Source organism: Ursus maritimus, unplaced genomic scaffold, assembly GCF_017311325.1.
Source record: "Ursus maritimus isolate PB19 unplaced genomic scaffold, ASM1731132v1 scaffold_23, whole genome shotgun sequence".
In the NCBI taxonomy this organism is placed as follows: domain Eukaryota; kingdom Metazoa; phylum Chordata; class Mammalia; order Carnivora; family Ursidae; genus Ursus; species Ursus maritimus.
In genome coordinates, this window is record NW_024424786.1 from 34817428 (window position 1) to 34832322 (window position 14895).

The following is a 14895-nucleotide window of genomic DNA, read 5'->3' on the forward strand; positions in this document are numbered from 1 at the left end:
TCAGCCAGGCCCTACTTTCAATGCTGGAGATGCTTCAGGGTACAAAGCAGACAACAATTTTGTCCTCATGGAGATTGTGTTCTCAGAGTGAGGAAGGCAGATCATAAGCACTAAATAAGAATAAGCACATTTAATAGTGTGCTGGAGGGGTGGGTGTTCTAGAAAAGAAGCACAGAAGGGTAAGGACAATGGGAGAGAGAGTGAAGGAGAGCGATGTTGTAGACAAGTTGGGTGCAGGGGCTACTTACTTGGCGTTCTGGGAAGGCCTCTGCGAGGAGTTCAACTAGTCTATGAAACGACACACCAGCCAGGAGAAGAGAAGAGAAAGCTTAGGGCAGAGGCAACTTCACATGAAAAGGTCTTCCCTGGAGCCAAAATAAGCAAGTTAAATTAATCCATGAAACTCCAAAATATCTAGAGTCCATGTGAATGAAGACAGCTTGCCCTTTATATTCACAGCAATGGACAATTAAGTCTGTGCAGGTTCTTGTAACTGAATGGGTGGGTAAATGCTTATGGAGGCTGTCTTCAGATGTGTTTTCCTTTTTTCTCCCACACAGATTCATTTATTTGTTCAGATGACCTCATTCCTAGAACAGATTTTATACTCTTGCAATAGTTCCAAGTAACAGTAGGTTATAAATGTCCCTTTCTTTCATTCTTTTCTTTCTCTCTTTCCTTCCTTCTTTCTTCCTTCTTTTCTTTCTTTCTTTCTCTCTCTCTCTTTCTTTCTTTCTTTCTTTCTTTCTTTCTTTCTTTCTTTCTTTCTTTCTCCTCTCCTCTCCTCTCCTCCCCTCTCCTCTCCTCTCCTCTCCTCTCCTCTTTTCCTCCCTCCCTCTCTTTCTTTCTAAAAAGATTTATCTATTTATTTTAGAGAGAGAGAGAGAGAGAGACAGCATGCATGAAAGGAGGACAGAGGAAGAGGGAAGAGAGAATCTTCAAGCAGACTCCCTGCTGAGTGTGGAGGCTGACCTGGCCTTGATCCTAGGACCCTGAGATCATGATGTGAACTGAAATCAGGAGCCACCCAGGTGCCCCTAAATTCCTTTTTAAATGTCATGTTCACTCATAACTTTTTGTGACTACTTAGTAGTATTGATGTTCCAGTTTATTAAACTATTCCCTAATATTGGACATTTAGTGTGTTTTTATTTTATTTTTTACTACTTCAGATAAATATATAGCTAATTCAGGGGCGCCTGGGTGGCACAGCGGTTAAGCGTCTGCCTTCGGCTCAGGGTGTGATCCCAGCGTTATGGGATCGAGTCCCACATCAGGCTCCTCCGTTATGAGCCTGCTTCTTCCTCTCCCACTCCCCCTGCTTGTGTTCCCTCTCTCGCTGGCTGTCTCTATCTCTGTCAGATAAATAAATAAAATCTTTAAAAAAAAATATATAGCTAATTTAGATTATTTGATTCCTCTAGTCATCCCATATACTTTCTTACTGCCCCTTTGCTCAATTTTCATGGATATTTTTGTGTGATTTAGAAGGTAATTATGATGTGTGATACACTTCACATTTCTTAAGGGGATAAATTTCATGTTGTGTTCTTACCATAATAAAATTCTTTTAGAACCATGATAAGTATTTTTAAAGTGTAGCAGGTGTCTTTTTAAAACATCAGGAAAAGTTCTGTAGAAATCAGCTATGAAAAGTTCATGCATCATATTTGCCAACGATGGTATCTAATTAACTCAATTATGGTAAATTCGATATCAGTGATCTTTACAGACTTATTTGCCTTTTATGGGGACTTCTTGATAAAGTCACAGTTTCTGGAGTTCAGTAGAATCAGCCACAATAAGATCAATACTACATAATCAAGCACACTCCACAGCAATTGCAATGACAAACTGGTCCAAGCTTAATATCATGAAGTCTGCTGTGGTCCGCGGCTGCAGTGCAGTGATAATAGATAATAACATTGCTAATAATTTCTGAATGATTAATCGATGCCAGACAATAGTAGTAATTTTAAATATATATGAATTTACAAATATATTAAAACCATGGTATCAAGTGAGATTACTTTAAGAGGTGACCGAAGTCAGAAAGAAGAAGACCGAGGACTGAGCCCTGGGGTGCACTGACATTTGGGTGTCAGGACAATAAAGAGAATCCAGCCAAGGAGAGTGAGGACGATGAAAATAAGGACAGGGAGGCTTAATGAAGTACCATCCACATGTCAATCATTGTGAATTTATGATGGTACCAACCACCTTTCTTCTGATCTAGATATCCAAAATATTTTTCAAATGCAACATACCCAAAACACAATTCTTGATTTTCTGCACTAAATTTTATTTTCTTGTAGGATTCTCAGTTTTAGTAAATGGCATCTCATTATTCCACTTTTATAGGTCAAAAAAATTTAGAGTCATCCTTGACTCCCCTCTTCCACTCACTCCTCATGTCCAGTCTGTATAAAATTCTATTGGCTTTACTTTCAGAAGACATCCAAAATATGATTACTTGCCTAGATTATTATAATAGATGCCTGACAAGACTCTGATCCCCTCTTTCCTCTAAAATAGCAGATTTTCCACTCTGTAGGCACAGTGAGTCACTTCAAATGCAAGGCTGACAATGCCACCATTTTGTTCAAATCTGTTTGGTGGCCTTGCACTTAGGGTAAAATCAAAGTTCTTACTATGGTCTATAAATTGCTCCATGATTTTGACTGTGTGTAATTTCTTATCTTATCTCATGCCATATTTTCTCCTGTCCTCCACCATACCACCCTCTCTTGATACCACCCTTTCTCGCTCTCTGTTTCACTCCATGTCTCAAGTAACACAGCCTCCTTGCTGTTTGTTTCACTGGGCACTGGGCACTGAGCACTTACTGTTCTGGGAAGAGCATTAGACCATATTTGATTAAATGTATGGCCTCAGAAGCGATATTGCCTGGGTTTGATTCAGGTTATGCTTCTTACCATTGTTGTTTGCTTGTTTGTTTACCTTGGATAGCAATTTAAACTTTCTGTGCATCAGTTCCCTTATCTGTGAACTGAGGGTAATAATGATATTCCTCTCCTAAGGTTTTGGAAAGGTTAAATGAATCAAACCATGTAAGCGATCATGTAGGGGTTGGTTATCATCATCACCATCATCATCGTTATCACCATCATCATCATTCTCATCCTCACCACCATCCTCCTCCTCCAAGATGAAATGGAGCAGAAATGAAGTTCTAGGACTTGCAGCATAGCCACAAGACATTTGTAGCTTCCATTTTATTTTTTAAATATTTTTAAAGATTTTAAAAAAGATTTTATTTATTTACTTGAGAGAGAGAGTACAGAGGGAGAAGGAGAAGCAGACGCCTGAAGACAGATGCGTAACGGACTGAGCCACCCAGGCACGCTTGTAGATTCCACTTTCAATCTTTGGATCCGCACGCCATATAAAGAAGCTTGTGCGGGACTCCTGAATGGTGAAACACCGTGTGGAGAAAGAGGAAGGTGAAACCAACACACAAAACATCAACGATGTGAATGAAGCTATCTTAGATAATTCAGCCCCAGCCAAAGTTCCAGCTGAATGCAACAATTTGTGACCCTAAAAGCACAGAACACAAGAGCCATTCTGTTGAGCCCAGCCAAAGCGCACCGCATAGTCGTGAAAATTAGTAAGTAGTTATTGTTTCAAACAACTGAAGTGTGGAGCGGTTTGCTTTATATCAACAATTAACTGATACTTTAGTAGGTCAGTGGCATGAAAATCTCAGTTTGCCCGTAGGTCTTATGGCTTCAATCTTTACTAACAACTCTAAGTTTTCTTTGCTTCATGTTTACGGAGACCTTAACGTAGTTGTTGTTTTTTAAAGATTTTATTTATTTATTTATTTTAGAGAAAGAGAACACATGCATGTGAGCAGGGGGAGGGGCAGAGGATGAGGCAGAGAGACTCCTCAAGCCAATCCCCTGCAGAGTGTGAAGCCTGACGTGGGGCTCCATCTCCTAACCCTCAGATCATGACCTGAGCCAAAACCAAGAGTTGGGTGCTACTGTCTAAGTCCCCACCCCCCGGCCTACAGTACGCTGTTATAGCAGCCCAAACTGACTACAATATATGTGTTTTGTTCATCATTTCAATAGGTTTAGGTAGACTGGGAAAGGTTTCCTTTAAAATCATTACACTCTTTACTACTAGAGAAATTACAAATTAAAATACGATTCTCCCACCTCAAAGTACCTTAAATGGCTTATATTTTTGGGAAATCTCAAAGAGAAGGAATCTCTCAGGTAAATTTACCTTTCATTGTTACTGTTAATCCCCTCAAGGCTGAAAATGGTGTGGAGCTAAACTCTCTTTGATGAGCTCGGCAGAACATTCCAAGGGAGTGTAGAGAAGATGCTGGAGGAACTGCTCATAACATCACCTGTGAACATAGTCTCCCCAATTCTTTTCCTTTATTTTACCACTGTGTACCCCAAATAATGATAGTAATAGTAGTAGCAAGAGTAATACAATAATAATTGATATCATGGTTATAGGGCTTACTATAAAACCCATGTTAATTCATTTGATCCTTAAATGATTGGTTTATTGTAGTCTCCATTTGATTGAAATTAAAGTCAAGGCACAGAGGGTTTAAGTGATTTTTTTCCTGGCCACACAGGTAGAAAGAGGCAAACCCAGGGTCTGTGCTGTCCCACAAACCTTCTTCATTGCCTATCTGTAAACCTGCACGATCGCCACTGCTTTAATGATATAACTAATTAGGGATTATTGACTTTAGCAAATCACTGATAAATGAACTTGTTACTGAGAAGTCAATTATACCTAAAACGCTAGATGACAGAGAGAATATTAAAAAAGACGCACACAAAAAATCATCTCCTTAAAAACCCCGAATGGCTGACAAGATAACAAAATATTACCAGGAAGACAGGAATTCAGTAAGGTGAATGAGCATGAAAGCTGCTTTTATTCTTCCCAGAAAATAAGGCTTCTTTGGAGGACATGCATCAGGGGCCAGAGGGTGTGAACAATATTCTTTCATACATCAGTTGTTTAGCCAATACTTTATTATGGGGAAATTGGATGGTTAACATACTTTCATTTCTACACAAAATACTACATAAGAAACAATCTTTTTCTGGTTATGCTCTGTTTGCCCGTAACCCTCAAGGTCCTTCTCTGGCTTGTCTTGCTCCAAAAGGCTAATTTCTGAGAACTGAATCATTCAGTCCACACTTCCCTCTTGCTTCCAGTTGGGTTTGGCCAATGGGAAACAGGGCACAAGTTGGGAGGGTACAAACAGAGAGAGGTTGGGGTATTTATCTCCCTGCTCTCTCCTTGCTTGGCCGTAGTTCTGTCAACTGTTGCTTCTTCCCCCCAAAGCCACAGTTCCTACCAAGTGTTTTCTCTCCATAAACCTAGCTCTTACAGGTCTCTGATAATACTGTACCCTCTTGCGTCTGTGAGGTCTAGGAATGATCGTGGCTTCTTGCGACTGCTAGGATGAAATGTGTTGCCACCGTATTGGTTCCTTTACTCAGATTTCTATATATAATCCTATTATTATTTTTTTCAGTCAAAATTTATTGAATGAGCCATGCCTTTCCAGCTGATACCTGAGATGCAGTGTTATACTTCTCACTTTCATTGTTATGCTCATTAGTTAATTTCCTTTCTAGAAGAGAATTACTGAGTGAAATAGTAGAAGCATTTTAAAGGTCTCTGATACATGTAGCTAAATGATATCCAGATAGTTTATGCCATTTTTAAAAGATTACTCTTAGCATTTTCTGGGAGAAATCCCAGTTACATGGAGATTTGCATGAGCCGGAATCAAACCCTTGCCTGAAGGTTGGACGCTCCCCTAGTTGTTCTGGGAGAGGCAATTCCTGGTAAGCAGTCTCCCCAGGGTCCCCTTCATGTCGCTGTTCCTCAGGGTGTAGATAAGTGGGTTGAGCACTGGAGTTCCCAGTGTGTACACCAGTGAGATGAACTGATCTTGCTTGGGGTAGTAGCTGGAGCTGGGGCGCAAGTACATGAAGGCACAGCAGCCGTACTGCAGCAGGACCACAGACAGGTGGGAGGAGCAGGTGGAGAAGGCCCGGTGACGCCCAGCTGCTGAGTGGATCTTGAGCACGGCAGCCACAATGAAGACATAGGAGGTGGCAATGAAGAAGAAAGGGATGGCAATGGCCAGTGTGGCTGCCACGAGCACTGACAGCTCATGGATGTGGCTGTTGGCACAAACAAGCCGCATCACTGGTGGGGCATCACAAAAGAAGTGCTCGATAGTGCGAGTCCGGCAGAATGGCAGAGAGAAGATGAAAGCCACCAGTTGTATGGACAGGAACAAGCCAATGACCACAGAGGCCATGACCAAACGGCCACAGAGAGTTAAAGTCATGGTGAGAGGGTACTGCAAGGGATGGCAAATGGCAACATAGCGATCATAGGCCATGACGGCCAAGAGGAAGCAATCAGCACTGCCAAGCCCAATGAGGAAGATCATCTGAATGGCGCAGCCCAGGAGGGTGATGGTCTTCTCTGACTGTAGGGTGTTGGCCAGGATGTGGGGCACCACCACAGCCGTGTAGCAGACTTCTACTCCTGAGAGGCTGCCCAGGAAATAGTACATGGGTGTGTGTAGGCGGGCTTCTGTCTGGATGGCCATTATAATTAGCACATTCCCACTGATGATCAAGGTATAAACTAGGCTGACGCCAAGGAAGGACAAGGCACGGAGCTCTGGTTGGGAGGGATAGGCCAGGAACACAAATTCCATCAACAGTGAGTGATTTCTCCAGATCATTGAGTGAACAGATTTTCTCTGCGGAGAGTTACAAAGACAGGAGGAAACATTGGACCAACGATATATTAGTTCACATTTTGAGCCATGATCTAATCTAAGCAGGTCTGGAGTTAGAAACAGAGAATTATTAGATCTAATTTCTCTCTTTTGCTCCTCTTTTATCAAGTCTCTTCACATAAGTATCTATAACTTAATTTCTAAGTGCCAAGAGTTGGCCTAAATTGTGTAAGAATCTTTTGAGAAAATGAGGCAGAGGAAGTTTATGGTCTTCAAAATGATTTTTAGTGGACGTGGAATGAAAATTAATGCTTTCAGTAAATTCGCAAGAATGTATCAGAGAGTTCTTGAAAGGAGGGGTCATGACGGTGAGAGGTAGAAGCTATTCATTCATTCACTCATTCATTCATATATTTGTGGACACACAATGCTTCGTGAGGTATTGACTCACACATATATGGATGTAACACTGAAACCTAGTCATATGATGGAAAAGGAAGAAAGAAAACTAGGCCCTTGGACAAAGAGCTCACATAGGTCTGAGATCAACAGTATCAGGGATGAGCCTCAGAAACAAAACCTTCCGTCTCCTGGTTTCTCTCTCCATAAGTAATCAGGAGATAGCAGGACTTGAGGAAATGGGGAGTTTTATCATAGGGCTCCTCCTGGCTTGTGGTGGTATGGGGAAATATGTGATCATGAGCTGTTGGAGAGCTGAGATTCCTTCCTGTGAGTTTGGGGATGAATAAGAAAGACTGTCAGTCTCTATCTATTTTTCTTCTCCTCTAAGGGGCTAGAGGGAAATCCAACTTCCTGGATTTCTTGCTTCTTTGAAAACCTTGGAATGAACAGACATAACTCACAAAGGGCATCTATTCTACTGTTTTCCCAAGATCAACTCATGTTCAAGAAGGAAAAGAGGGGACTTGTGATCTTGTTTCAATTTGCCTAATTTCAACCTTAATTATTTATGAAGAGCTTTAAAGAAAAATCTTAATCCAGAAGCAGCACTCCAGGACAGATCATCCACATGGACCCAGCTCTGTGTCGCAAACTTAGGGAGAAACGTAATTAGACTGTCACAAACATTCAGAGCACGTAGAGCGCGAACTCCTATTCATTCTCTTCTCCTGTTCTGACCTTCAATCACGTTCTGAATGATTTCTAATGTCATCTGTCATATTCAACATTTTATTAAAACATGAGGAGTAGGGGCAGTGCATCAGTGTGTGGGATCAGTTTTGAAATTAAATGATGTGGTTTGTATAATCCCAAGTCCTGGCTCTGGGATGCTAGGCAACATATATTTCTCAGAGTCCTAACTTCTTTATCTGAGAAATAGGAATAATAATTATACCTGGTTCTGAGGGTTGTGTTTGGATTAAAAGAGATCATTATGTAAAGTAACTACCGCAATGCATAGTCCATAGTAAGAACAGCCTAATGGCAGATCATTATTATTCATTTAATTAAATTCAATTAGCCAACATTTCATCCATCATTAGATTCTGATAGTGTTCAATGATTCATCAGTTCCGTATAACATCCAGTGCCCATCACATCACATGCCCTCCTTAATGCCCATCACCCAGTCACCCCACCCTCCCACCCACCTCCCTTTCCACAACCCTCAGTTTGTTTCCCAGAGTCGAGTCTCATGTTTTGTGTCCCTCTCTGACTTCTTCCCATTCATTTGTCCCTCCCTTTCCCTATGAGCATTATTGTTAGTAAGTTCAAGGGCAGCCATCTATCCTTAGTTATATTTTTATCTCCCATATCACTAAGCCTAATGTATGCATTATAGGCATTCAATAAATATATGTTGCATGGATACACTATGAAAAGCATGTCGTTATACTTTCTGTCATTTTCTCTTTCTCTTTTAAGATGATTTCAGAGTCAAATCACCTATTTAAGAACCCTCACGGAAAGCTTGGTAACCAGCATTAGGGCTGCATTGTGGAGAAAATCTTGGCACTAACGAATATAACACGTAGAAGGCAACAGCAAACTCATCTAGGGCTAGTTTTCCACTTATATCTGCCAGAGGGCTTTGGAATCTGTGTACTAATGATGACTTTGGAGAATTATATGATAACCGTACTTCTGTCATTTTAATGGTGTTTTCCAGGATCTATAATAAAATGTTTATAATTGAGTTATCTTTGGCCACGAATGCTGGAGAGGACCTCAGAAATTGCCTAGTTCAGTCCTCTGTCAGATACTTGAATCTTCCATACAATATCTGAACATCAGGTCATCTTCAAAGCCTAGGGAATGTCATTACCTCCCAACTTGCTTGCTTTGTTGTTGGATGGTATCATTCCCTCAAGGATTCATCTTGTGATGGCTGAAATCTGCCTCTGTAACTTGTACATGTCACTCTGTTCTATCCCATTGGGCCATTTCTCCATGAAACACTTTAGGAACTAAGAGCTCTTATCATGTAGCCCTAAATCGTTTTCCCAATTTCCTTTTGGTATTCCTTGAATGACATGGTTTTGATATGTCTCACAATTTTAGCCCTGGAACTGCTCTCATTTTAAATAACTTAATTAGAAGTGTAGTGCATGGGAGAGATCACAGGGATGGTCAAGTTTAAAAAGATCTGGAGTCCAAGATGGCGGAGGAGCAGGAGGCTTTAATTTCACCTGGTCCCAGGATGTCAGCTAGATAGCTATCAGACCATTCCGAACACCTACAAACTCAACTGGAGAATGAAGAAAAGAATAGCAGCAACTATATGAACAGAAAAGCGACCACTTTCTGCAAGGAACCCAGTTTAAAACAGGAGTTGAGCTCCAGCTCAGCGTCCCAAGATGGCGGAGGAGCAGGAGACCTAAAGTTCTCCTGGTCCCAGGAATTCAGCGAGAGAGCTACCAAACCATTCTGAATACCTATGAATGCAACCGGAGAATGACGAAAAGAGTAGCAGAAATTCTACGAACAGAAAAGTGACCAATTTTTGCAAGGAGGAGAAAAGATGGCGGAGGAATAGGAGACCCTTTCTCAGCTGGTCCCGAGTCGAGCTGGATATCTACCAGACCATCCTGAAAACCCACGGAATCAGCCTGAGATGCAGGAAGATATACCTGGATCTCTACAAACTGACATCTCCAGCACTGAGTGTTGAGGTATGAAACGGGGAGCTGTGAATCCGCGCACAGATATAGGAAGAGAAACGGAAGGGGGAGGGAGCCTCCACACATGGACATCGGAAAGCAGTAGCCACCTGCACTGGGGAGCGCGCCGGACTGGTGGACTGGCACCCCCAAGAGAGCAGACTGAGACCATGAGCCAGGAGCGCGTGCAACCAGACTGAAAACTAGAGCTCTAGAGTGCTCACTGGAACTGGATTAAACCTGGAGCTCGGGAGCGTGCGCGTGTCCAAACTGAAAACAGGAGCTCTGGAGCGTACACTCGAACTAGACTGAAACCGAGAGCTCAGGAGTGCACGTGTGACCAGACTGAAAACCTGCGCTCCAGAGTGCCCGTGAACCATAGAGAGCGAACTATGATCTCTCTCTTCTGAGAGAGAGGCTAGGATACGGCCATTGCTGCTCTGACTCTCAGAAGTGGCACAGAAAACCGCCAGGGAAAGCCACCAGAGAACAAAAGCCCGGAAATACCAGCTCACATTGTGCCCGTCCCCATCCCTCCTCACAGGGGACGGGGCAACTCTACCCAAACAGGGTTTCCTGAATATCAGCGCGGCAGGCCCCTTGCCCTGAAGGAAGCCTGAAAAATCAGGAAGCCGACATCCCTAAGGTCCCTATAAAACAAGTGCATACTGTCTGTGTCCTGGTCAATAACTTGGGCTCTGGGCATCCCCACAACCTCTCCTCATCAGAATGACGAGAAGGAGAAATCCCCCCCCCAGCAAAGAAAAGATAATGAGTCTGTGGCCTTGGCCACAGAACTGATGGATATGGATATAACCAAATTGTCAGAAATGGAGTTCAGAGTAACAATGGTCAAGATGATGTGTAGGCTTGAAAAAACTATTAATGAAAATATTAACAAGTATATAGAATCTCTAAGGGCAGAAATGAGAGCGAGTCTGGCAGAAATTAAAAATGCTATGAATCAAATGCATTCTAAATTAGATGCTCTGACAGCCAGGGTAAATGAGGCAGAAGAACGAATTAGTGAATTGGAGGAAGGGATGGTAGAAGAGAAAGCTAAAACAGAAACTTGCCTCAAAAAAATCCAATCTCAAGAATGTAGATTACGGGAGATTACTGACTCAATGAAACGTTCCAATGTCAGAATCATCGGCATCCCCAAGGGGGTGGAGAAAGAGAGAGGTCTAGAAGAGATATTTGAACAAATTGTAGCTGAGAACTTCCCTAATCTGGCAAAGGAAAAAAGCATTCGTGTCCAGGAAGCAGAGAGGACCCCTCCCAAGGTCAATGAGAACAGACCTACACCACGTCACGTCATAGTACAATTCGCAAATATTAGATCCAAGGATACAGTATTGAAAGCGGCCAGGGGGAAGAAAGTCCTTACGTACAGAGGGAAAAATATCAGAATAACGTCAGACCTGTCTACAGAGACCTGGCAGGCTAGGAAGGGTTGGCAGGGTATTTTCAAAGCTCTATCTGAGAAGAACATGCAGCCAAGGATCCTTTATCCATTTAGGCTGTCATTCAGAATTGATGGAGAGATAAGGACCTTCCAGGATCGGCAGAAACTCAAGGAATTTGTAACCATGAAACCAGCCCTACAGGAGATATTAGGGGGGGTTCTATAAAAGTAAAAAGGCCCCAAGAGTGATACAGAACAGAAATTTACAATCTATAGAAACAAAGACTTCACAGGAAACATGACATCATTAAAATCATATCTCTCAATAATCACTCTCAATGTGAATGGCCTAAATGCTCCCATAATATGCTACAGGGTTGCAGACTAGACAAAAAGACATGACCCATCCATTTGCTGTCTGCAAGAGACTCATTTTGAACCTAAAGATACATCCAGACTGAAAGTGAAGGGATGGAAAACCATTCTTCATGCCAATGGACCCCAAAAGAAAGCTGGGGTAGCAATTCTCATATCAGACAGATTAGATTTTAAACTAAAGACTGTAGTGAGAGATACAGAAGGGCACTATATTATTCTTAAAGGATGTATCCAACAAGTGGATATGACAATTATAAATATATATGTCCCCAACAGGGGAGCAGCTAGATACATAAGCCAACTCTTAACCAGAATAAAGAGACATATAGATAAAAATACATTAATAGTAGGGGACCTCAACACTCCGCTCTCAGCAATAGACAGATCACCTAAGCAGAAAGTCAACAAAGAAACAAAAGCTTTGAATGACATACTGAAACAGAGGGACCTCATCGATATATACAGAACACTACACCCCAGAACAACAGAATACTCATTCTTTTTGAATGCACATGGAACTTTCTCCAGAATAGACCATATACTGGGTCACAAAACAAGTCTTGACCAGTACCAGAAGACTGAGATTATTCCCTGCATATTCTTAGACCACAATGCTTTGAAACTGGAACTGAATCACAAGGAAAAATTTGGAAGAAATACAAACACTTGGAAACTAAGAATGATCCTGCTCAAAAATGATTGGGTAAACCAGGAAATTAAAAATCAGTTTAAGTAATTTCCGAAAAATTTGGAAGAAATACAAACACTTGGAAACTAAGAATGATCCTGCTCAAAAATGATTGGGTAAACCAGGAAATTAAAAATCAGTTTAAGTAATTTCCGGAGACCAATGAGAATGAAAACACATCGGTCCAAAACCTATGGGACACTGCAAAGGCAGTCCTAAGGGGAAAATACATAGCCATCCAAGCCTCACTCAAAAGAATAGAAAAATCTAAAATGCAGTTTTTATATTCTCACCTCAAGAAGCTGGAGCTGGAACAGAAGAACAGGCCTAACCCACTCACGAGACAGCAGTTGATCAAGATGAGAGCAGAGATCAATGAATTAGAAACCAGGAGCACAGTAGAGCAGATCAACAGAACTAGAAGCTGGTTCTTTGAAAGAATAAATAAGATCGATAAGCCACTGGCCAGACTTATTCAAAAGAATAGAGAAAGGACCCAAATTAATAAAATTATGAATGAAAGGGGAGAGATCATGACCAACACCAAGAAAATACAAACAATTATTAGAAATTATTATCAACAACTATATGCCAATAAATTAAACAACCTGGAAGAAATGGATGCCTTCCTGGAAACCTATAAACTACCAAGACTGAAACAGGAAGAAATTGATTATTTAAACAGACAATTGTTGAAAAGGAAAAACAAAGCTGGGGGCATCATGTTGGCAGATTTCGCGCATACCACAAAGCTGTGATCACAAAGACAGCATGGTACTGGCACAAAAACAGACACATAGACCAATGGAACAAAATAGAGAACCCAGAAATGGACCTTGGCTGTTTGGGCAACTAATCTTTGACAAAGCAGGAAAAAACATCCAGTGGAAAAAGACAGTCTCTTCAATAAATGGTGCTGGGAAAATTGGACAGCTATATGCAAAAGAATGAAACTTGACCACTCTCTCACACCATACACAAAGATAAACTCCAAATGGTTGAAAGACCTTGATGTGAGACAGGAATCCATCACAATCCTAGAGGAGAACATAGGCTGCAACCTCTTTGACATCGGCCACAGCAACTTTTTTCATGACACATCTCCAAAGGCAAATGAAACAAAAGAAAAAATGAACTTGTGGGACTTCATCAAGATCAAAATCTTCTGCACAGCCAAGGAAACAGTCAAAAAAAACTAAGAGGCAGCCCACAGAATGGGAGAAGATATTTGCAAATGACACTACAGATAAAAGACTTGTATCCAAGATCTATAAAGAACTTCTCAAACTCAATACACGTGAAACAAATAATCAAATCAATAAATGGGCAGAAGATATGAATAGACACTTTTCCAATGAAGACATAGAAATGGCTAACAGACACATGAAAAAATGTTCGAAATCACTAGCCATCAGGGAAATTCAATTCAAAACCACACTGAGATACCACCTTACACCAGTTAGAATGGCAAAAATGGACAAGGCAGGAAACAACAAATGTTGGAGAGGATGTGGAGAAAGGGGATCCCTCCTACACTGTTGTTGGGAATGCAAGATGGTACAGCCACTCTGGAAAACAGTGTGGAGGTCCCTTATAAAGTTAAAAATTGAGCTACCCTATGACCCAGCCATTGCACTACTGGGTATTTACCCCAAAGATACAGACGTAGTGAAGAGAAGGGCCATATGCACCCCAATGTTCATAGCAGCATTGTCCACAATAGCTAAATCGTGGAAGGAGTCGAGATGCCCTTCAACAGATGACTGGGTTAAGAAGACGTGGTCCATATATACAATGGAATATTACTAAGCCATCAGAAAGAACGATTACACAACATTTGCAGCAACATGGTGGGACTGGAGGAGATTATGCAAAGTGAAATAAGTTAAGCAGAGAAAGACAATTATCGTATGGTTTCACTCATTTATGGAACATTAGAAATAGCGGGGAGATAGGTAGGAGAAGGAAGGGAAGAATGAAAGGGGGGTATAACAGAAAGGGAAATGAAGCATGAGAGACTGTGGACTCTGGGAAACAAATTGAGGGCTTCAGAGGGGAGGGGGGTGGGGGATTGGGATAGGCCGGTGATTGGTATTAAGGAGGGCTCGTATTGCATGGAGCACCGGGTGTTATACACAACTAATGAATCATGGAACATTGCATCAAGAACTGGGGATGTACTGTATGGTGACTACTAAAACTAAATATTATTTTTAAAAAAGGTTTAAAAAGATCTGGATATCACCTATCTGTGCATTGGCTGTCTATTTCTTCAGTCTAACCAAAATTAGATTAATCCACTTCTTGTGTTTGATTGTTTTGATAGTCTCTTCAGACTTGGATACTAAAACTCTAAACATTTTTGTTTTTCATTTTCAGAGAACGGGAACATGCTCATCATTCCTTTTTTAAAAATTTAAATACAATTAGCCAACATATAGTACATCATTTGTTTCAGATGCAGTGTTCAATAACCATCAGTTACGTACATCATCATCCCTTTACCACTGGTTCACTGCTCTAGTCT

General features: G+C 41.3%; 1 protein-coding gene across 1 annotated transcript; it reads right to left on the bottom strand.

Annotated features, from left to right (window-relative positions):
* Window positions 1–5830: 5830 nt before the first annotated feature.
* Window positions 5831–7050, bottom strand: LOC103666128 (olfactory receptor 10W1-like). Its single transcript, XM_008694156.2, has one exon. It carries the CDS (start codon window positions 6773–6775, stop codon window positions 5831–5833), a length of 945 nt encoding a protein of 314 aa, XP_008692378.2. The 5' UTR covers window positions 6776–7050.
* Window positions 7051–14895: the final 7845 nt, after the last annotated feature.

Coding starts and splice junctions, on each gene's coding strand:
- LOC103666128 (XM_008694156.2), bottom strand. CDS start 6,775: ATGATCTGGAGAAATCACTCACTGTTGATGGAATTTGTGTTCCTGGCC.